At 47.7% G+C, this 23,203-nt stretch overlaps 1 protein-coding gene across 1 annotated transcript in view; it reads right to left on the reverse strand.

Annotated features, from left to right (window-relative positions):
• Positions 1-1,560: 1,560 nt before the first annotated feature.
• Positions 1,561-23,203, reverse strand: part of EPRS1 (glutamyl-prolyl-tRNA synthetase 1) — a 29,995-nt gene continuing 8,352 nt past the window's right edge. The window contains exons 9-33 of the mRNA XM_032948154.2: positions 22,840-23,011; positions 22,349-22,582; positions 21,142-21,226; positions 20,565-20,624; positions 19,767-19,877; positions 19,063-19,199; positions 18,489-18,696; positions 17,887-17,999; positions 17,118-17,235; positions 16,577-16,720; positions 16,055-16,264; positions 15,513-15,764; positions 14,174-14,463; positions 13,420-13,471; positions 13,006-13,215; positions 12,066-12,138; positions 11,290-11,369; positions 10,797-10,898; positions 9,526-9,681; positions 8,707-8,904; positions 7,962-8,135; positions 7,209-7,369; positions 5,746-5,824; positions 4,850-4,914; positions 1,561-2,602 (exon numbers count right to left, since the gene is read on the reverse strand). Coding sequence (XP_032804045.1) covers positions 2,446-2,602; positions 4,850-4,914; positions 5,746-5,824; positions 7,209-7,369; positions 7,962-8,135; positions 8,707-8,904; positions 9,526-9,681; positions 10,797-10,898; positions 11,290-11,369; positions 12,066-12,138; positions 13,006-13,215; positions 13,420-13,471; positions 14,174-14,463; positions 15,513-15,764; positions 16,055-16,264; positions 16,577-16,720; positions 17,118-17,235; positions 17,887-17,999; positions 18,489-18,696; positions 19,063-19,199; positions 19,767-19,877; positions 20,565-20,624; positions 21,142-21,226; positions 22,349-22,582; positions 22,840-23,011 — 3,641 coding nt within the window. The 3' untranslated portion in view covers positions 1,561-2,445. The remainder of the gene's footprint in view (positions 2,603-4,849; positions 4,915-5,745; positions 5,825-7,208; positions 7,370-7,961; positions 8,136-8,706; positions 8,905-9,525; positions 9,682-10,796; positions 10,899-11,289; positions 11,370-12,065; positions 12,139-13,005; positions 13,216-13,419; positions 13,472-14,173; positions 14,464-15,512; positions 15,765-16,054; positions 16,265-16,576; positions 16,721-17,117; positions 17,236-17,886; positions 18,000-18,488; positions 18,697-19,062; positions 19,200-19,766; positions 19,878-20,564; positions 20,625-21,141; positions 21,227-22,348; positions 22,583-22,839; positions 23,012-23,203) is intronic.

Below are 23,203 nucleotides of genomic sequence, written 5' to 3' on the forward strand. Positions count from 1 at the left end.
AATGTTTCTAATTTCCGTATGTTAAATCACGACAACCCGCTCGTGCCCACCTGTATATTATCATTTTGATTCAGGTCCACGTTTAATCGATCGACATATTCTGCGCTATATCTCCAATTGTTGAGTGAATTCGCTGGACACGACTCTGTTTTTCTCACACTTATCCTGAGCCCAACGGTCAACAGCTTTCCAATGGGCCATTACCTGCTTAGAAATATCATCAACAATGTCTGAGGCAGGAATTTCCAAAAAAAAAGTAACTTTTTTATCCCGTTACCCAATTATGTCAAATTTGCTATAAATGTATGCAAGAGTATAAACTCGCACACTTTATTTACCTTACATCTAAAACTATCTTGGCAGCATATTGTTAACAAGTGTTGTACCAACACTTGTTCCATTCGCTATTTCATCTTTGCCGTTACAAAGCAAAGACTGTCCAAGGTTTCAATCATTTTGTTGCTCACAGCTAAACCAAAAATGCATCTTTAAAACAGACGCACAGACTCCCTTTATCTCTGCCTGTCGTCATCGCATAACTCACTCACAATCTTCTTGGTTCTTTCGGTAAAGTCACGTAGAACGGAAATTAAATAAAAATAAAACATAATAAAATAAAATTCTCACGACGTTTCGGCCACAACACAAGTAGCCTTCCTCAGGTGAAGAAACAGAACTGTCGGGAAGACAGCGCTTTAGTGAACACTGAAAAGCTGGCAGCGTCTTCTAAGCTGGGTGGGAGGAGCAGAGCGCCTTGACGAAGGAATTTACATACCAACAGAAGAAATTAGCATTGAAATAGCTGTGTTAATGTGTTGGATTAGCAGGATGTTAAAGTCAGAAATTAGCATGTAACTGGGAGATTAGCACTACGGAAAGCGACAGGCTTTGTTCAGACGGACGAGTCCATCTATGTTCGGAACGGAGGATGGGGGGTGGGGGGAATTTAGCATTGAAATAGCTGTGTTAATCTATTTGGAGTCACATTCAAATCATAGTTACTCATCTCGACTTGTAGAGCACACCGTATTCGCTCATTCTCGAAGAGAGAACGACTCAAAGGCGCGAGGACCCACAGGTAATTGGGAAGGCAGCCACGCGGTGAACGGGCACCAACAATTGCTCAAGATGTACGGGCCCCTGTATAAAAAATGTTTTACGGAAAGTAACCGGACCACCCGAAGGAAACCCCGCGTGTGCGAAGTGGTAACACACTCCACGCCATACAGACGGGAGAGGTGGAGTCCACCTATTTCCTGTACTGCCTTCCCGTGGCGAGCCATGGTACGGCAACATCGATGTCCATGGGAACGAAGGTTCACAACATTTGCGCACGATCCACCAAACCCTCGCCTCAAGTGCCGGATTGCAGACGTGCACCACCATCGCTCAGCATCATTGTGCCCTTCACACATATATAGGCAGACACACATCTACTGTAAACGTGTTTTGTTTGTTACAAATTCTAGCTTGGATGTAAATATGGTGAATTGGTAGAATCCATCGTAAAAACCGTATGTTGTCACACATGCCCACCAGCCCGACACGGCAAGACTGCAGTGCTTTCTAAAGTTTATTACAATTATCAACATGCATTTCTTTATTATGGTAATCATTATTTTCGGTCTTCAGCCACTAAAATGGTTTTGTTAGAAAAATATCTGGCACATGCTTGATCCACCATAAAAAAGTGTCCAGAAAACGAGTCTGGAGGATGTGAGCCGACCTCCAGAAGTGGGCTCTGGGAGATGAGCCAATGTTTAAAAAAACGCCCTTGACATAAACACACGGGCCGCACGCAGCGTGGCTATCAGTTGTGCAACATCTTGACGGAGTTTCAAATCCCAAGACTTTCGGAAAAACAAAAACATTCGTCTCCAAGCCAGACCGGCGCTCGTCTACGAGCGCCGGTCTGGCTCAATTTGCACAACCGTCGTCTGGATTTCCCATAAACTCCGAGGCGTTGTGTAAATAAGTCGGACGTATTTCTCATTGCAAACTTTGAAAGAGACGCTCTCGCTGACGCGTGGCAACGGCACTGTGGGCATCTCCCAAGGCAGGTCTAACCTCAGACGGCGCTAACAAATGGGCACTGTGTGGACACCAGTAGAGCATGCCAACGATTCGCCTGGCCCAGCAATGCCACGATTTAGGGGCTGCAAGTCAATTCAAGAGTGGATGCTTTTTCCTTTCATTTTTTCCATCTTGCAAGTATTGTTTTCTAGCTCCCCGTTTATAGAGTTGCATCTGCTCCATAATCCCAAATGTAACATGAGCATAACATCGTTTGCATAAACCCGCGACTCTCTTTGCTGGCACGCCATTTAATGTATCGCAGGCGTGCGAATCGTCGTGAATCGATACATCGTCACATGCCTCATGGACAGACCCGCACGGCGCAGACACACACACACACACGCACGCGCTACAGACTCCTCATCGTAACTAATAGCTGCGGCCAAACAGAGTGTAGGCTTTGGCCGGCTTGTTGCAGCCGACGCACGGTGGTTTGGAGGCATCATCCATCTTCTTGAGAGGGTTGAAGGGGATGCACAAACTCTTGGCTCCCATGGACGGGGCCCCAGGCTCCACGTCTGCATCCCTGTGAAGACGCACAACCGCCACAGATACATTCAACGAGGCTTCAAATCGCATTCCAATGTTACTTAATTCACAGCCCCTTGTCAAATCAGCACGAGATTAAGGCCTGCCCATGCCGTGTTGGTTACGGGGGGGAGGGGGGGGTCGTCATTTGAGCTGCAATTTTTCCAAATTAAGTGAAAATTATATTTCATGTCATTGTTTATGTACAATTACTGATGACCAGGCTGATAAAATCAACTCACTACGCTTGGAAACTGGTTTGACAGGCAGCTGCTTTGATACAACACCTGCGTCTCAGTGGTGTCAGGCTCGATGATGACCCCTGAGAGACCCAGCTAAGAATAGACCCACTTCCTTGACCACAACAAATAGTCACACCTAATATAAATACGACACATTTTATTAAAACTAGATAAAAGGTTTTACAGGGTCCACTGCAAAAAACTTACGACCCACTTTATACAGCGCGTATATTGCAATTGAATGGGCAACATATCAGGGCTTATGCCGATGATGTATTCACGACAATTTACCAATTCCTCCTTTTGAGCATTTGCGTGTAGGAAGAAACTGCAATGCGTGGAGAAACTCCATGCGTTGACAGCCTGTCCATTACAGAACGAGCAGGCGTGGATCTTAAGCCACACAATGGCACTCTGCTTCTCCAAAGCTGTAAACCCAGCACCACTCAGTGCCCAATTTAATAAAAAGTCATTTGAGATTGGAAATATTGGATCCAAAGATTCATCTGTTGTAAATAGTCAACACTAAAACCTACTCGTTGAAACTGATAAAAAAATAAACAATATACATTTGTATTCCTTTTATGACAGTCGTGGAATGTGGATATAAGTTGTTGGGGTGCCACGGTGGCAAAATGTTAACTCCCTCGCAGGGTATGCAGGACGTTGCGAGTTCGATCCTGACTCTGACGCCTGTATATTTGGAGTTTGTATGTTCTCCCCGTGGTCGTGTGGATTTTTAGTCCGGGTCCTCCGGTTTTTCCCGCCATATTTCGAAACATGTGTTTGGAGCATTTGGCTTCGATAAACATCCACATGATAAGCCACTTCTTAGAGCTATCATTTGTGACCAGGTTGCTTCTGAAAAAGAACTACAATAAAAAGTTTTAGTTTCGTAGATTAGTTTGTTTAAGTTTCTAGATTTAAAAAAAAAAGACAACAGTTTTGTGTCCAGTCCTTGCTGGCTAAGACTTCAAGGCAAATGGAACCATTGTGAAAGAGCTTAAAGAATTACAAATGCCACCACATACCCGTGCTGCCGGCCACCATGCTCGCGCGTACGCAAACACGCACCTTTCATTGTAACAAGTCGCCGTGAAAAGACCCTATTTCTTGGTCACATGCAAAATAGCTAAACCTAACCATCACATGTGTTATTTGCAGCTGAATATATTCCAGGGTCCACTAAAAAAACAACAACCTACAGCCACTTTGTTGAGCGTGTATGTTGTCTTTGGAATGCAACATGTCGGGGCTTAAGTGGATGCTGTATATTTACGAATATTTAACTTGCTGGGTGTGTGTTAAGCCGGCATAAACGGCACGTTATCTAAACGCGCTTGACCATATGCAGGTAGAAGCTCAGCAGCGTCCACGCGGGTCCGCACAACATGCTCAGCCCACGCCGTGATTATTTAAACAAGGCAATTATCCTGGTACATGGCAATTATCCTGGTACGTGGCCATTATCCTGGTACAAGGCAATTATCCTGGTACATGGCAATTATCCTGGTACATGGCCATTATCCTGGTACATGGCAATTATCCTGGTACATGGCAATTATCCTGGTACAAGGCCATTATCCTGGTACAAGGCAATTATCCTGGTACATGGCAATTATCCTGGTACATGGCCATTATCCTGGTACATGGCAATTATCCTGGTACATGGCAATTATCCTGGTACAAGGCCATTATCCTGGTACATGGCAATTATCCTGGTACATGACAATTATCCTGGTACATGGCAATTATCCTGGTACATGGCAATTATCCTGGTAGATGGCCATTATCCTGGTACATGGCAATTATCCTGGTACATGGCCATTATCCTGGTACATGGCAATTATCCTGGTACATGGCAATTATTCTGGTACATGGCAATTATCCTGGTACATGGCAATTATCCTGGTACATGGCAATTATCCTGGTACATGGCGACGCAATGAAAGATACATTCCTGAGCCTTCGGGACAGGCTGCCGCGTGTGGCACACAACGCACCTGGCGGTGATCTTCTTGATCTCGTCCTCGCAATCCATTTCCAAGCAGAAAGGAACCTGCGCCACCTGCATAGGTAGAGAGAGGGATGTGCATGCGCGGGGTCACTGAGGGGTCTCGCACGTATGGCACTGGCAGCTAAACGGTTAGGCTGTGCCTAGAGCATTCGGTGACCCGATATCCAGCCCAAGAAATGGGTGGTCCATCTCTGTTGGTGAGCAGCTTCTCGGTCTCTTTCTCTTCGTTCACATTTGGTCGGTCACTTTGCTATTCACAAGTGTGCTGTTGTAGGCGTGAGTAAATGTCAAATGCATTAGCCAGTTGTTTTAACAGCACACATTCGTCATGCTACATTAGACAACGGTTTACTGTAAACATGCCTGCCATTATACAAGTCAATCTGAGCTCATTTTCTCAAACAAATTTTAAGCATAATTTCACAATACTATTAAAACGAATTCATTTTTTTTTAATTATATGCTTGCCAGTTTAAGCAACACGTAACAATGTTCAAGCATTTTAGGGTAAGCTGCACACTTCAACACACCTGCAATTATCGCACAACTTTTCACACTGTACATTGCAATAATTGTAATATATCTGTTAATTATTTAGCCAGGAGAGCCTTACCGAGTCCCAACTCTTTTCACATTTCGATCGGGATGTTTGGGAAATCCCATTCATGACCATTTGGCTTCACTCGAGAATCCGGAGAATAGCCCACCGCACGTACGAGGGGGGTGACAATCAGCACTTCGTGGCCACCACGCAGCAGCGCGAATACAATGCCTAGCGCTGCTGCTGGGCCACTGCCGTCGAGACCATCTGTGATGCTAGCGAGAACACAAGGTGCGCAAAACAGGTGGAGGGGACGATGACCAAACCCAAGACGACCTTACCTTGCCCTGGTCGATGGCCTTCTGCAGCTCCGCCATGCTGTCGGCCACCACCATGTGACTGTGCAGGTCCGTGCTCGCCCTGCGCGCCGACCACAGCACACGGCCGTCATCTATCGTAAACGAGTCCAACTAAACGCCAGCGACCCCACGTTAGGGCGGCGGCAGTTCTGAAACTCCGGTTCCCCACGTTCCGAGCTCCCAGGTGTCATTCTATTGATAATAATTGACAGCGTTTCATCAATCCACAGCTGGATGAAGGTCTGCCCACACCATGGCAGTTATGGTGTTCATTAACCATACTTCACCATGCTGTTTAGTGTGATTAGTGAAGGGGGATTTAGGACTGGGTCAGACATCACTTAGCGGTGGCCGGGAGTTGAACTTCAGTCGCTGGGTCCGGAGCACAGTGAGCTAGTTAATGCGCCACCACTTCACCTCCTCGTTCAAGTATCTCATGTTGACTTCCTTAAATGTTTACTGTGAGCATTTGTTTATTTCTGATGCCGTAACACGAGAAGGAGCTTGGCAGGTATGTATGGAACCACGTCACGTATAGCTGCAGTTCAGCCGGTGGAGGTATGCATGCCTTGCACAAATATCCCTCATGTGGCCTTTATGGACTGATGGGGCAAGAGCTAATAACGAGTACCTAATTAGGCCAGAATGGTGCACGAGGGGGTGGTGCGTCTACCACCACTCGAGATTGCCTTTGTCTGCTCAGTGCTGATGTTTTACACACCACACCAGGTACTAATTTAGGCCAAACGGACTGGGGGAGACCCACAACAAGTTTCTGATATCACTCACCAATGATAAGAGCCATGGACAGGAATTGAACTCAAGTCGCTGGGTTAGTTAAAATAGTGCGCGATTCACTACTAACACAACGAAAACAGTTGAAGGGCGTTTTCGATATAAGGACAAGCAACTGGGGAAGTAAAATCTGTTGAAGAGTAAACAAGCAACCACAGAGTCACAGCAGTGGGAAAACTGTAACCCCTTGTCACTCAGATAAACACCGATAACTTCGCTTCTCAGCTATAATCCTCCAAGTACTGGGTCAAGGAGAGAGCAGAGGAACGACCACACCAAATGTGTTTGCATAATGAGAGTCAGTGTACAGCTAATAGTCAATTTAAAGATAATTGTCAATGTGACGTTAATAGTATAAAGTTGACAGTCGGTATAAAGCTAATAGTGTCAAGCTAACAGTCAGTGTAAAGCTAATAGTATAAAGCTAACAGTCTCGAGGTCAGTGTTTTTCAACTCCAGACTTCACAACCCCCACCGTACAGCTTTTCATGATTACCAACCATCCGGTGCATGCAGTGTGCAGTGGCTTCGTTAATGTATGCATTTTAAAGGTTGACAATGATGGCAAAGTGGACCGCCGTGGGATGGGTGGCAAGGACTGGGCAGTTGAGAGATGCCGCTTTTGGGCGTCGCTAAAGGTGGGCACGTACTTGGCGTAGAGGCTGCTCTGGATGTTTTCGAGCAGCTCCTTGATGAAGTCCACGGCCTGCTCCTCCTTGCGCACCAGCTTCTCGCCCGAGTCCCTCCGCACCGCCACAAACTCGCAGTTGCGCACGTCACGCGGGCCCAGCTCCACGCGCACCGGCACGCCCTGTGTGCAGCATCGCGGCAACGTCGACATCACCCATCAGCGCCACTGAACGGGGTGGAGCCAAGTGACGTTAAAGAAATGGATAGGAGGTGGCCTGGTGGCTCAAGAGGTGAGATAGGCGAGCGGCACTGCTGACATCCTGGCATCGAATCCAAGCAGCTGCCTCTGATTATACTGGCGTCCTCAGTGTCCTGTATTGATGGACTCAACCACCAATGACTGCACAAATAAAAACTATCATATTAAATCTGGTTCTGCATTGACTAAAGTCTGTCTCTCAGAAAAATATTAAGCCGATCGTCATGCGGCAAACAGCAGGGTCAGTGATAAAGTGCTACCCCCTTTCCTGTGTGGACCAGAAGTCACAGGACGGGATTCTCAGATGTATTTCAGTGGTATCCGCTTCCTTGGGGCATTTTCTTAACATGGATTGTTGCCGTGCTTTGTGAAATCTCAAAATTACCTTTTTGTCTCGTGACATGACACCGATATTACGATAGTGGGCAACGTTTGGGAAAAAAATATATATTCAAAAACACTTTAACAGTGTATAGAGGTGAAGGGCGTGGGGGCTGGGAGGAAAGCACGGCACCTTCAGCTCCCAGTGGTTGAATTTCCAGCCCGGCGAGTAGTTGTCACGCGTGTCAGCACGGGCTCGCACGCCAGCGTCCCGCAGCCTGCGCAGGTACTCCTCGCACTTCTCGTACAGAGCCTTCCGCTCCCCCTCGGCCAGGTTTACTGTGACGCCGCACGAGATGATCACCACCTGTGCGGCGAGGTCGCAAGGAACCCCGTGGACAAAGTGACTTCATCCCATCCATTGCACTAGAGGACTCGTCTGATCATCCCCTGTGTCCACCCCCCCCCGGCTACATCTCTAAAATTAACAAAAAAATACTTAGGCTCATACAATATATGCATCGAACTGCGCAAGTCAGAAGAATACATAATTTGTGATTCATGTCAATTCAATGCTTTTACAATTTGAAAAATAGTACAAACGGGTCAAAAAATTATAAATACAAACGAGATCATAAAAACTGGACAAGAATAATCATTATTTTATCAATTTATTATTTTATTCTCATTCTACGTGACTTTACCGAAAGAACCAAAGAAGAAGAATAATCATGTTCATAGGATCGTAACCTCAAATCGTGACAATTCATTCAGTTTTTATCCTATGGAAAACTGGATGGGGCAGTGTAGAGGATGTACTGTAATTGTGTCACTCATAAATGAATGGAAATCACAATGTAATTGTAGCATCAGCCAGCAATGTTGCTGCATTAATTTATAATTAACCCCGGGTCACTCGCCACTCCCTGTGATGGTACCTGCAAGCAGGCCACGCGAGGGGGCACCACCAGGCCCTTGTCGTCCCCGTGAACCATTGTCATCACGCCAATGGTTCTCGTCGTGAGGCCCCACGAGTTCTGGAACGCAAAAGCCTTCTCCCCGGGACGCTCTGGGTCTTCAAACTCGACCTCGAACATCCGCGAGAAGTTCGTGCCGAGGTGGTGCGACGTGGCGCCCTGGATGACACGAACGCAATCAGCCAGACGCCCGTGTTGGGGGATGGGTGCTGGGCAGCTCCAGGAGCCGGTGTGAGATGGTGTTTCGACTCCCACAAAATTCTCACCCCAGGATCAACATAAAATACATTATGTGAACCACGACCGCCCCCCCCACCCCCCCAAGCCAGTTTAGACCATTTTTATTTACTCAGAGCTGTAATTATGTTATAGTCAATTTGCCTTGTACCTTAAGACAAACCAAAGCAAATTTGTACGTGGTTATATGAAACATTGGGCAAAAACCATAACCATAACCACCAAACTCTAATCCTAACCGTATAAAGTATGCTCAGCCTGCGGGGGGGCAGGGAGTCATATTGATATTCTTGCAATTTGTATTTGTACCCAGGGGTTCAAACAATATATTCCGAATCTGGGAGCGGTCATTTTTGCACAGGGGAAGTCAAATCACAATAACAAAATTTGTACCACGATGGTGGGTGGGGGCGGGTGTTCACACACTCTTGACAATTCTACAGGAGTCAAGATAAAACCTGATGCTGGCACGTGGACGGCACCAGGCCCGTTTGCGCGGGTGTCACGCGCGTTAAACGGCCGCTCGTCACCCTGCCCGCTTGCCTGGATGGCACGGCCGCTGGCAGAGATGAAGGCTTCCACGGTGGTCGTGTAATCGGCTCCAGCAAACTTCTCCTTCTCGGTTTTCTGTCCCCGCACGACCGGAATGGCCAGCAGCTTCTCATAGACGTCTGCGTACAAGTCGAGGATCTGACGCACCTGCCGGGGAGATGCAAACGCAGCATCGTGAGGGGCACGTGTGGCGCGCTCGTACGGAAAACACGCTCAACCGTGCTCCGATGCTGTGAGCACTGTATTGCACGTGCGTGCTAGGAAAATACACAATTTAATTAGTTAAACGTTACGTTAATAGTACACGGACTGAATTGAGGGTATAAGAATACATGTAACTCATTTTAAATTTCTGAAAATGATGTGCAATGGTTACATTTTATCTATTGAGGTGAACGACGCTGCGCAAATGAGACAATGAAAATCAATATGAAGGATATAAAAAAATAACACAAATAAATTATACATTTCTAAATTGGATCAACACCCCACATCGATATATCTAAATCAGCTGAAATCTCCCGTGAATCGCATGACCTCTTTGTGACCACCCTCACTCTGGGCCCTTCCTGCTGAATTAAGTAAAATCTAATAAAAGTCTATCATCTGAAACCCCCCCCCTCTCCCCGCCCCCTGTGAAAACAGAATATGCTTCTCCATGCAGCTCACTTCTGAACGTTCCTTTCTCTCTTCCCTTCCCTCTCATCATCATCACCGTCTAATCCCTGACATCTTTGCCCGGTCATTCCTTCTCCCCCTCCTCCCCTTCCTACCCGGCGATCCTCCCCCTCCCCGAGCCCTGGCTCCGCTCCCCCTTATATCCCCCCAGGCGTGGCTAGGCCCCGCCTCCGGCCGCACCCTCTCGTGGAACCTTCCAGCAGGTTCCCGGAGTATCTCGGCTAACCCCACCTGTTACCTTTGCCCCAGATACACCTCCTTCTCTGATTGGTTGGTATTTAACCATGCCCGTACCCGTGATTCCCTTTCCAGGCCAGCAGGTGTCACCCTGTCATTACACTTGTATCAAAAGCTGCTCTTTGCCTTCCCCCCACCAGTGTGGTGGCGTGGATTTTTTTCCCTCCACAATTAAAAACACACGTTTAAAATTAAATTGCGATTAAACATTTCCACATGATAAGTCACTTCGTTGAGCTATCATTTGTGGCCAGATCGCTTCTGAAAAAGACCTATATAGCTTAGTGGGGGCCTAACCTGATCATAAAAAGAAAATAGTTTGTTGGTGGTGGAAGTGCAGGAGAAACCTCAATTTTGGCGTCTTTTGCATTGGCGTATGCCGTGTGGCCCTCCTGCCACAGGAACTCGCGCGTGCGCAGGAAAGGCTGTGGGTGCTTGAACTCCCAACGCTAATGATGCACACACACATGCACAGAAACAACAAAAAACATCAACTGCCATCCGCCACTAATTGGTGGGTGGCATCACTGTTGTGCCTCTGCCAGGTTGGGTGCATTTCAAGACACTTTGGTGAAGGCTTACTGGCAGCACGTCATGGGAGATACCCAAGTGTTTTGAGTTAAAAAGACCACATTTTAAATACAATAAGAATTAGAATCAAATATTCAATAATCTCAGGGAAAACTGAAACAACGGAGCCTTTTAACCTTAAATCTCAGGATATTTTTTATGACGCCACAGTGATTTCACAATGTTGTTTGTCGAGAACCAAGCTTTGAGATGGGTAGAGGTCTCGAGAGTTTGAGCAAGTTAACTGCTCGGTAGAGAGGGCAGACTCACCACCACACTGCACCACTGGTTCAGCTTGATGGGCAGATCCCGGTGCGACTGCACCCACTTCGCAAACGCGGGGTACATCACTGCCAAAAGAAAGAACGCGTGCTGGAATTACCGACCAACACGATTACATCAGGATTGACGCACGCAGGTCACATGCACAGCTGACAAGCAGCGGTGCACTAACGACGGCGTCTGTGCTTAACACCAAGTGATCCCATTACCTTTAGTGATTTTTAACTATTGCTGCTCAATCAGTGTGCGATGATTTGCCATCCACTTACAATAAGATGATTTGTCACGAGATATGGTGTCAAGATTCAAGATTTGTTTTATTGCCCTTAATCTAGTACCTCACGTACCTACAGGGATAACCGGAACCAATTCCATGCAACAAGAATAATAATGTAAAGTTCTTGTCAATTAACTGCTGGACGATAGCCTCCCCCTTGCTGTGTTTGGCCATATTTAATCAAGCTGATCAGTGAGGGTCAGTGAATGGGGACCCAACTCCGGTTCAGATATTACTCGCCACAAATGTTAGCCACGGTTGGGAATAAAAACTCAGATTGTCGTGTTCATAGTACAGTCTGCTAACCACGTGCAGAAATCATTGAAAGTATCATGACCACAATAATCTATTTTAATTAATGAATTGATGCAAAGTTAGAAGCCTATCACTCGGCCAAAACATTTTCAAGACTAATGGTTATGTGACCAGTGGATGCATTTTATTTGATATGCAGTAAGGTTGGAGGGTTTGATGACAAAAGACAGACCTGTCTCGCTGGTTGGACGGATTGCTACAGGTTCTGCCAGATCCGTTTTTCCTGATCTGGTGACCCATGCAACCTGAAGTAACAAATAAATTAAACGGTTATAAAACAGGGGAATACATTTTAAGGTATTCTTCTTCTTTGGTTCTTTCGGTAAAGTCACGTAGAATGAGAATAAAATAATAAAATAAAACAATTAAATTCTCACGACGTTTCGGCCACAACACAAGTGGCCTTCTTCAGGTGAAAGGAACAGACCTGTCGGGACGACAGAGCTACAGTGAACGCTGCTAAGATTCGAAGCGTCTTTTAAGCTGGTTGAGAGAAGTGAGGCACCTTGACATTCTACGTGACATTACCGAAAGAACCAAAGAAGATGAATCCTTGCAGTCACGAAATCTTTAAATCGAAATTCAAGGTATTCTTATTAGTTCCTGTAATTTTCTAATAATCACCGAGAGAACACTTGAGTCTGTACCAGAGGACGAGCTACGTGCTGCTGCACTTCCCACGGTGAATCAGTCTTTACTGATCCAGGAGAAATTCAAGGAGCTATGCAGCTCTTTCACACAGTCGAGGCAGGTCAGAAAGTTACAACAATACAAAACAATGAAAGGAGTGCAAAGTAATAGGAAATATAATCAAATCGCGAAAATGAAGAAACTAAAACTAAACTAAGTTTTATTTCACTAGGTCAAGCCCACCCTGAGCTGTTAGTTCTTTTTTCAGAAGCGACCTGGTCAGATATGATAGCGCAACAAAATTGCTCATCATTTGGAAATTTATAGCAGCAAAATTATCTAAACGGTATCCCCTCCAGAGCACGAACCCCGAAGAACAACACATTGCTGAAAGAAACGTATCAAAAATGAACCCCAAATTAAACCGCATCGTACATCGCAGCACGGTAACTAGAAACGAGCTTACGTTTTAGATGACTCACCTCGGGAGCGAAGTCTGCAATGTGGGATTTCTCTCTCTCCAGCGCGGCTTGGGATACCAGCATGGGGAAGTAGCAGTTCTCTACACCCAGCTTCATGATCTCAGCATTGAAGAACTGCTGGATGGCCTCCCAGATGGAGTAGGCCCAGGGCCGCAGGATGTAGCAGCCGCTCACATCGTAGTACTCGACCAGCTCAGACTTGGTGATCACCTTCAAACGTGACGTGTCAGTAACAGCATTGATAATGAGTCTCCAGAGAAATTGAATGTAAATGGTGATCGAGACACGCCATGGTGTTGCTCACTGGCTGAAATCACGTGACACGTCACCGAGTTTGCAGAACGGCGAGCTAAACACTCCATAGCTGAGCGGTGTATTGCACGCACAGGACAGCGATGAGTCCCAGATTCTTACCTGGGAGTACCATTCTGAGAAGTTTTCCAACTTTTTCACTTCCATGCCCAGTCTAACGTACACGCACACACAAATGCACAGATGTGCCCAAAAATTGACCAATGTCAAAACAAAATTAACATTTGAGGGGTGCCTTTGAAAAACGTTATAAGACACCAAATGTAATGGTCCATAAAGCAGGGTTTTTGTTGCAAGACTACAGATTAAGTGGCGGATAAATTGTTAACTCAATTGAGCAGTCACCTGTCGGGAGATGATTCAATAACAAGAGGATTGGAAAGGGTTCCAATGGAGCTGGCACGAGTTATCTTAAAACATATCTGTGGGTTATCACGTTTCCCCACCACATCCCTCATATAATGCCCATTAAATCCCAAAAACTGGATGGAATTGGTGAACAAATACAATTCCTAAAAAATAATAATCTATGATCAAACAAAACAAAGATCGCCCAGTATAGCTTTAACAGACTGTTGGGGTAAGTGCTGTTAGCGAGCACCTATGAAGGCCGGCACGGCACACAAGAGGGTGGGTGGCCAGCACCACGTCCGGCCGTCTTTGTCTCTATAGTGGCCATGTTTACACACCGCACCAGGTACTCATTTGAGGCTGAGTCGACCTAAGGAAAGCCCAGAGACCGGTTCAAATAGTCGTCACTGGCGTTGGCCGTGAGCGGGGAAATCGAATCCGGGTTGCCAGGTTCAGTAGTGCAGTGCACTAACCGCTACGCCACCGCCCAAGCAAACACACTCACCTGGTTTGTTTCTTGGGGCCATCGCTGCTGCTTGAGCCTTTGTCTTGCTCCTTTGGCTTGCTGTCCTTGCTAGCGCCCGCACCTTTGGGTAACACCTCCTTCTTGGGCTCCTGCTTCTTGGGCTCCTGCTTCTTGGGCTCCTGCTTCTTGGGCTCCTGCTTCTTGGGCTCCTGCTTCCTGGCGCCGTTCTTGGCATCCCCGGTGCTGGCGGGTTTGTAATCGTGCCCCGTGGTCGCCTTGTACTGTTCCTTCAGCGACAACAGCTGCTTCACAGCTGCCTCCACTTGCGCCTGAAGTTTATGGAAGCGACGTCAAGTGAATTCAACAATAAGTCATGCTAATTAAAACCATCTGTCAAGCCTTTTGTAGATGAAGGCCACCACGCTCCACAAAATGTAATAATTTCAGGCTTATCACAATGGTAAGCAATAGATTTGTCAGGCATACTGTACATTTGATATTCACTAAAAAACTACATTAAGACTGAACTGAATTTATAGTGCAAGTAAAAATTTTGAAGAATTAAAATAATACAACTTAATTATTTTTCTCCACAATGCAAACACAGGCAGTTGCAACATGCGTTGGTCTGCGATATAATATCTTTGTAAATATGTACATTTATGCAGCCGCTTGTAATTTCCCAGGTCAGGCTGCGTACAGAGAACTTCTCAAGTGCTTGCTTCGTGCTGCTGCGGAGAAGAGACCCGTGAAGATCAGATTCAGAAAATTTTTTATATACTGGAGGAATCCGATGAGCTATAAAGCACTTTTCACAGATGTCCAGTAGATGCACACAGCGGTGGTTGCAGCTGGTGGAGAAAGCCCGAAAGAAGAAATGCTCAATACGCAGCCAACCCACAAAACCACTTCTAGGAGATAGCTCTTAGCCGCAACTGCAGCTCTCTTTAATAAATGCGACTTAGGTGAGGTGGCACAAAAATATGGTGAACTAAATATTGTGAGTCAGTCCGTTCACTTATATTTAATCAGGTAGGAGTATATTGTAGCAATACATTTAACCAATAAATATGTCATATCTAGGGGAGACACAAAACACAAAGATCCCCCATATAGCCTTAAATACAGCTGAGGCAAGAACTTCAGCGAGCACCTATGAAGGCCGATACGGCACATGAGGGGTATGTGGGTGGCTCCAACCATGCATGGCTACCTTTGTTTCCCCAGTGCTGATGTTATAACACCGCACCAGGTACTCACTTAATGTTGAGTCAATCTAGGGGAGGAGGCCCAGGACCATTAAAGCTATTCGTCACCGATGTTGGCCGTAAACAGGAATCACACTCGGGTCACCGGCTTCGACACAAAAGACACGCACCTTTTCAGCCTTGCTGGTTTTGAGCAACCTCACGGCCTCCCCCTGCTCGGCCACCTTGTCAAACAGCTCCTTGGCAAGGGCTCCTCCGTCCGAGGGACCTGCTGCTCCCTTCTCTCCGCCCGCCACCGCCGCCACCGCAGCCACCGCAGCCACCGCCGCAGGGGGAGCATCTGCTTTGTAGTCTTGTCCCGTCGCGGACTTGTACGCAGCCTTGGCAGCGAGCAGCTGTTTCACCGCGGCATCGATCTCATCCTGATGAGCAGCAGGTGGAAAAAGGAGCAAGTGAGAGGCACAAGATCTTGAGGGCGACACCATGAAACAAGGGTGCCATGGTGGTGAGATGTTAACTACCTCGCCTTATATACAGGTCGTGGGTTCCATCCCGACCCCGATGCCTATATGTTTGGAGTTTGCATGTTCTCCCCGTGGTGACGTAGCTTTTTCTCCGGGTCCTCCATCTTGCAACATGATGCAAATAGGAAATTTTAATAGAGCGTGTGGAATAATCAAGGATTTTTGAAAGCACATAAGTTCCAGCTCACCTTGGGAGCCTTTTTCCCCTTCAGCTCCCTCACTTTGTCCCCCTGCACCGTCACGCTGTTGAAGAGCGCCACAGGGTCCGGCGAGCCACACTGCTGCTCTGCCGTGCAGTTCTGCGCTGGCGCTTTTCCCGGTTTGTACTCCTCCCCGGTCTTCGTCTTAAACTCCAACTTCAGCACCAGCAAGGCCTTCACGGCCGCATCAACTTCCTCCTGTGGAAGCAGTGACAGAGTACACACCGGTGAGCTCACTCTGACAGAGCTCAAGCAATAAACATTTATACCTCACTGTGCAGACACTATGTTCGTGGCGTAGCGTGGTTGGCATGGGCCTTGGCATAAGGAATGTTTTGGGGAGTGTGCAGGCCCATTTCACCCATGGAAGCAGGTGCAGTTGCAACTTCCTCCACACTCCACAGCTACGGCACTGCACAGCGCGTTTTGTGTGCACGTATGCGTACGCCCGTTCATTGCGGTGCAGCAGAGGCCATCTGTGCCGCGTGCCGTGCTGGACTCGTGCCGTACCTTGGCCGCCTTTTTTCCCTTGAGCGTCCTCACCAACTCCCCCTGCTCCGACACCAGCTGGTAGAGCCGTGCCGCGTCGCACGCCGGCGCTGCGTTGGGGGGGCATGATGCCACGGCCCCGCCACTCGCGAAACCGGCCGCCTTCTGCAGAGACAACAGGAGGACAGAAAGGGGCGCAGCACTGGCCCGTCAGTGGTTGAGAGGGCACTTGCTATTGGTAACTGAAGCACTTCTGGTTGGAAACTTTTATTAACCTGGTGGCATAGTGTAATTGGCATTGGCCCGGATAAAAGGAAAGTAATGGGACTACTTCTCTCCACCTTCCCCCCTCTTGCCTTTAAGATCGGCAGTTCACCGGCATTTATTTAAGCAAGCCTGATGCGACACTGCATGTCGAAACCAGTCCAAAGTTTGCTTGTCATAAGAAACACTTTCCTTTTTTATGTGGAGAGACCGATATTTGAAGGAGGTGTATTGTCTGCTTAATTATTTTGTTAAAGGGCTGTAAGGTCGCTGCGGTGGCTCTCTGAAGCGTCCCCACCTCCTTCTTGCCAGCATCAGCCTTGCTCTTCTCCCTGGAGCCCGACGTTGGCATATCCTTGGTGTGTCCGTCAGGGATGTAGATGAGCACACAGGGAGCCTCCCTGCAGCTGTGTGGGCTGGAACACAAACATCTCCCACATTGAGCCACATGTAATTTTGAAGAGAACATTTGTGTAAGCATGCGTGATCCGAAGAGTGATGTGGCCAGCACCATGCCCAGCCTCGATCACAGCTGCTTCTCTCAGTAGTGCTCACATCAATACGCCACTGCACTCGGTATTCATTTTGGGCTGAAGAGAAGAAAAGAACCCCCCGGGAAGATTTATATACCGATTACAAAGAGTGTGCATTACCTGCAATTGGACCCACGTCAGGCACACACATTGCAATATACACAAGAAAACACATTCGCACGTATAAAACATGTTAATAAGAGTTTGTAACCAAACTCTTATTAATATCTGTCACAACACTGGTCAAAGCAGGTTAGTGGGGAGCACACATTAGCGCACAGTACAGTGCCCCAACTACCCCCTGCTGACAATATAGACCCACAGCAGTCTGCAGAATCCATTTTACTGATGTCGGTTGCCCACCCAAGCATTATCCAGGCTTAATTCAGCTTAGCTTCTCAGATCTCACAAAATTGGGAACATTCTGGGTGGCTTCATCATAGGCATAAAACACGCGTGCATAAAACCGTTTCAAAGTGCCATCCTGAAGGCGGTGGTGCGGTGTCTCTGCAAGGCTCAGCGAGCTGCACCCACCTGATGGGCTCATAGGGCTGGTCGCAGATGTAGAAGCCGCGTCGCTGCAGCTGGATGATGTCGCCTTTCTTGAGCTCCGCCAGGCACGGGTCCCCGATCATGGCCGTCTCTTTCTGCACGCGCCCGCACACGGCGTGTCATGGCATGGACGTGGCCGCGGGGATGGAGAGGCACGAGCGGTTGGGGCGAGGAGCAGAGGGTGTGGGCGGTGTGCAGCTTTGGGTGCGGGGCACTGACCACGAGGGTGTGGGACACAGGACAATGGTGGGTTCATTTGCAAAAGTGTTTGAGGAATAGGGTTTTGGGTATAGAAGATGAATAGTGGGGCACAGCACATGGAGTATAGAAAATAGGTCATGGTGTGTGGAGCATGGGGCATTAAGTGTGATCAATCACAGGGTATCAAGGAGGAGGGGTCTTGGATATACAACACGGAGTAATGGGACACTTGACACAGTGTGCGCGGCACAAAGCAATGGGCCTTCGATACAGGGCATGGGTAGCAGCACACACGCACGCACGTAGTGCACAGCACGCGGGAAGAAGACGACGCATTTCGCAGGGCAGGGGGCGGGAGCCGGGGAGGTGCGGGTGCAACCAACCTTGCTGTTGCGGTTGATGAAGTCCTTGAAGTCGTCGTCCTTGCCCAGCACGGCCTTGGAGATAATGTGGTCGTAGTGGACACACACGGCGGGCGTGGCGGGGCCGCGCGCCGTCTCCGCCAGCCATGTGAGCTTCGTCGTGTTCTTGAAGTCCTTGTTGTCCAGGTTCAGCGCCGCCTCCACCGACGACACCACGCCCGCCGCCGTCCTAAGCAAAGCCGCGGCAACAAAGAGTCTCTTGCAAATCGAGGTATTGAATTAACAGTATGGAAGCTGATGGGTAGCTGAAAGGGTAACACGCGGTAGAATTTTTGCAAATAGTCCTCTTTGCTCCAATTTTGCCTCCATGTTTTGGGAAACCGTTTGGATCAATGCGGCCAGTTTTTCAAATGGGGCAAGTCCCTTAGAGATGAACGGACGGACACAAACGCTTTCAACAGCTGGCCGGACAGCAATGATAAAAACAGAAATGCACGACGACCAAATACAGAGCATCGTTGAGAGCCTGAACACCGCACGTCCACTCTCAACGCGAAAAGTTTGGATTTTGGTGCAGCGGCAAGGTGTTCCGCACCGGTGGATCTTGCCGATGCGGAGGTTTCCCCAGTTGATGAAGGTGACGACTTCGCCCTCGCGCAGCGTCTCGGCGTCGGCGCCGTCGATCAGCACGCGTGGCCCGTACCACACGGCCTTCACGCCGACCGCGACGTTCTGCCGGCAGCGCACGCAATCCCAGAAGGTCACGGGTTTGCTCGCTCAATTTCAGGGCAATTGGAGCCAGCAGTGGCATTTTCAACCATGGTTAATGTAGTTGCCCGGATCTGGACACATGTGTTACTCTCCCTATAATAGGCAACTGGAACAGCAACGTCCACTCCGATGACAGAGGTTATGTAACTACCCAATGTTGTTGCGTGCTATGTGGACCAATCACTGTGCACCACATCACTTCGTAACAAACTCAGGTTTAATTGAAGTTACAGAACTCTTCTCACTCATACCACGTTGCCAAAGCAAGTTGCATTTGTTGTATAATAGGAGAGTATTTCGGGCAAAAACGGCAAACACCAACCCCAACACCACCAGCCAGTCAAGGAGAGAGGCGGCATGCTTCTGTAACATGAAAAATAAGTGTAAAGCCACGTGGTTCATTTAACATTTAGCCTATGTGACTGTAGCCAACAGTGGTGCAGGTGAGGGGTGTCCATCTTACCTTGGGGTGGTTTAACATGTAGGCTTTCGCGACCAATATCACATCCACAATACAGGTTTTTTTACCTTGGGGTGTTTGGCAGCATCCTTTTGCTCCTCCTGGGCCCCGGCCACAAGAACGGGTACAGCGCCCTCCTTCTGCAGCGCTGTGTAGCGCGGGGCGATTGGGTCGATCACCTGCACGCACACCAGGTCGCACGTCAGCCCTCGAAAAACCGGAAGGGACTCCCACACACGATGAGGATTTTCAGCTTCCCTTAGTTGCTCACAGAAGGCAGATGAACTTTCTTAACATTACAGGAATCCCTCTGATTATCTATGGATGCCATATCGTGATGCATTGTACTTTTTCCCCAAATCGGCACTGAACGTACCAAGACCCTGTAATGTTCATTATCATACAAGAGAAATCAACTGCTGGATGAAGGTCTCCTCAAGCCATCACCATCTCTAGCTTCTGCACACAAGCTGATTTAACTGCTCCATCTCTGCAGTAGATGTCCTTTTGTGTATGTCCCCTCCTTCAGCTGCCGCTGGGTCAATATTTTCAATCCCCAACCACCTTTCGGTCAAGAAAAGTGTCCTGCCCAACCCCTTCTGCTCTTCTTAACAGTCTGTCTGATGGGTTTAGGATCGTGTAATGTGGCAATCAATACCGACGTTAAGTTAAGTGAAGTTGCATAACACCCTGCTCCAAACAATGAGAATAGAACAAGCAGGAAAAGTTGGCATATTCCGCGTGGCGATGACGTCAGTGAAGGGGTGATCAGATGGAGAGCACACACAAACGCATTCCACCATGTGGCGTTTAAAAGGGGGTTTCCCACCCTCTGGCGTTTTTGGGCAAAAGCAGGCGTTACCCACCTTCTTGTTAAACGCCCAGATTTTGTCCCATTCCATGTTCACGACCGAACGGGAGGAACCCTGCGGGTAAAAGATGAATCACAACGTGCGGTGAACACAAAAGCAGTGGACTTGCATCGGACCTGGCATGACCGGCACGACGACAAATCGATTTCAACAACTGGACTAACAAACGGTAGTCTTGTAATTTCATTTTGTTGATAAATCCGTATTGTGCCTCATTTAGCAAATTTACTTTTCATAAAATAATTGAACATTTATCCAAAATAAGTTATTAATGAAGCCAAATGTAATATGCATTTAAAGAACATAAGTTAGAAATACTTCCCAAAAAAACCCTTTTAAAACACTAATATGACCATAACAAATGGGTTTTAAGGTTACATGTAAAGGGCAAACAGCTGAAGATGTGGACACACCTTAGCCAGGCAGCGCCATATTCTAAAATACTTTGCAAAGAAGGAAACTTTATATAAGCGTGTCAGGTCTGGCGCACGCGGTGATGCAGACGAGGTTGTCCGCATAATGCTCCATGCAGCACGTCATGTGACAACGCAAGGCGTGTCGCGTTTGGTACCTGGGCGGCAATGAACTGCTTCAGGCCCTCCACGGTGAGGCCTCTCCTGAGCACGCCCCGCACGGTCGGGAAGCGAGGGTCATCCCTGGGTGGGACAATCGCATCAAATCATCCTTCCGCAACAGTAACAATAACACTTTGGATTGACGTACAAGTACCATTGTAACATTGTTTGGCAATACGTGTAGTAGCAGAACAGTGTGACGCAATAGTCTGTACTGAAAAACTCAATGTAGCCTTTAAAGTATTTTATAGATGCACTGCTGGATGAGGCCCTTCCCACACTGTGGGGTTATTTGATCGTACTTAAATATGCTGGTCAGTCGGGGTTGGTACAGGCCAAACAACATGACACAATGCCTGATCTACACATAGGAAGGAGACATTACAGCGATACACTCCATTACTCCTGTTGCGGTTATCTGGCTTTACCACCTGAATGTGAAATTGTAATTTTTGCTCTGCATCTACATCCACCATATGAGTGAAGACGAAGAAGGGGTTGAGGAAGGTAGGGAGCATGTTTGAGTAAAGTACAGTACAATGGATTTTTCTGCAATGCCCTCTGCTGTCCACAACGTAGCCCTGCAGCAGTGTACAACACCTGTAAGGATGAATGGAGCGAACTCCTATGAGCACTTTCCAGGCCAAGCCTCGAGATTGGATGCATTCCAGGCAATTTGGCCGTCGGAAATTGAATTTACAGTATATCATATCTAAAATGCAACCGCATCTCAACAATTAGTTTAAAAAATTGTGGGACACACACATTCTGGGGTAATAAGGAAAAGTGAAGTTAGGAAATAAATATATGATTTGGGGAAGGGGTAGTGCAGTGGTTCGCGCACTGTGTTATAAATCCAGTGACCTGAGATTGATTCAAACAAGTCCTGGGCACTCCCTACTCCACTTCACCAACTCGCACTGACCAACGTGGGGTAGTGTGATCAAACTACTCTAATGACCAGCATGGTGTGGGGAGGCCTTTATCCAGCAATACATTAACAAACGACTGTAAATTATAATTATGATAGAAGTGGGATTATGATGACGATGATGATGATGATAACAACAATGATGACTTGCTATGGAAAAATCGCAACTCTTGACAAATCTACCTTGACAGAATCGGTTGATCAGCAGATGAGCAAATGATTGAGTCGTTGAATAAGCACCGCGGGGAAACAAGGCGACGACAATCACTCACCAGCCCTCCACGAGTCCCTCCTCCACGAACCAGGTGAGCTTGCGCTTGGACAGCACGGTGTTCATGAGGTTGAGGCGCGCGTACGCCCACACGTACGGGCGCCGCAGGCCGAGCGACTCGATCACCCAGTAGAACTGGTCGTCGCGATCGTGGTACTCGGTGGTGCGCAGTGCGTGCGTCACGTTCTCCACGCTATCCACGATGGGGCACGCAAAGTCGTACGTCGGGTAGACTCTGCGGCGGGGGGGGGGGGGTGGGGTAGATGGGGCGGCGAGGTAGTTCTTACGGACGGAGAGATAGCGCATCGCCACTGTAGAACCTAACCGCACGACTCGTTTTTCTTAGTATTTGAATCCACTCTCCAGAATGTGCTTAATTGTTAATGGCGAACTGTTATTATTGATTAATGTTTCTATAATATTTAGGATTCTTGTGGATCACTTACTGTATTGCTTTATTAAACTAATTACTGGTAGAGAGACAGGGCTCACCTGTACTTGCTCCCAGTACGTGGGTGCGGTTCGTTCTTGCAGCGGTAGAGAGTGGGGTCGCGCATGCAGCCGTTGTTGGAGTTCATGTCGATCTTGGCGCGCAGGCAGCATGTCTGCCCCAGCTCTGAGCCCTTCTTCATCTCCTCCCACAGCTGAAAATTCTTCTCCACCGCTGCACAGACAACACCACTGCCGTCGTCACCACCACTCCAGAGGTACAAACGCCATGACGATGAAAATTATAATAGAGGATATTAATTTAAATGAGGCAGGAGATGTTAATGTTAATCAGCGATCTCTACATCACGTGGGACGTATTTGCTAGGGGTGAAAGAAACCAGCCTTTTGTGAGAATAGGTGGAGT

The sequence above is a fragment of the Petromyzon marinus genome, chromosome 6 (assembly GCF_048934315.1).
Source record: "Petromyzon marinus isolate PM22_M1 ecotype Great Lakes invasive population chromosome 6, UKy_Petmar_22M1.pri1.0, whole genome shotgun sequence".
NCBI classification, from domain to species: Eukaryota; Metazoa; Chordata; class Hyperoartia; order Petromyzontiformes; family Petromyzontidae; genus Petromyzon; species Petromyzon marinus.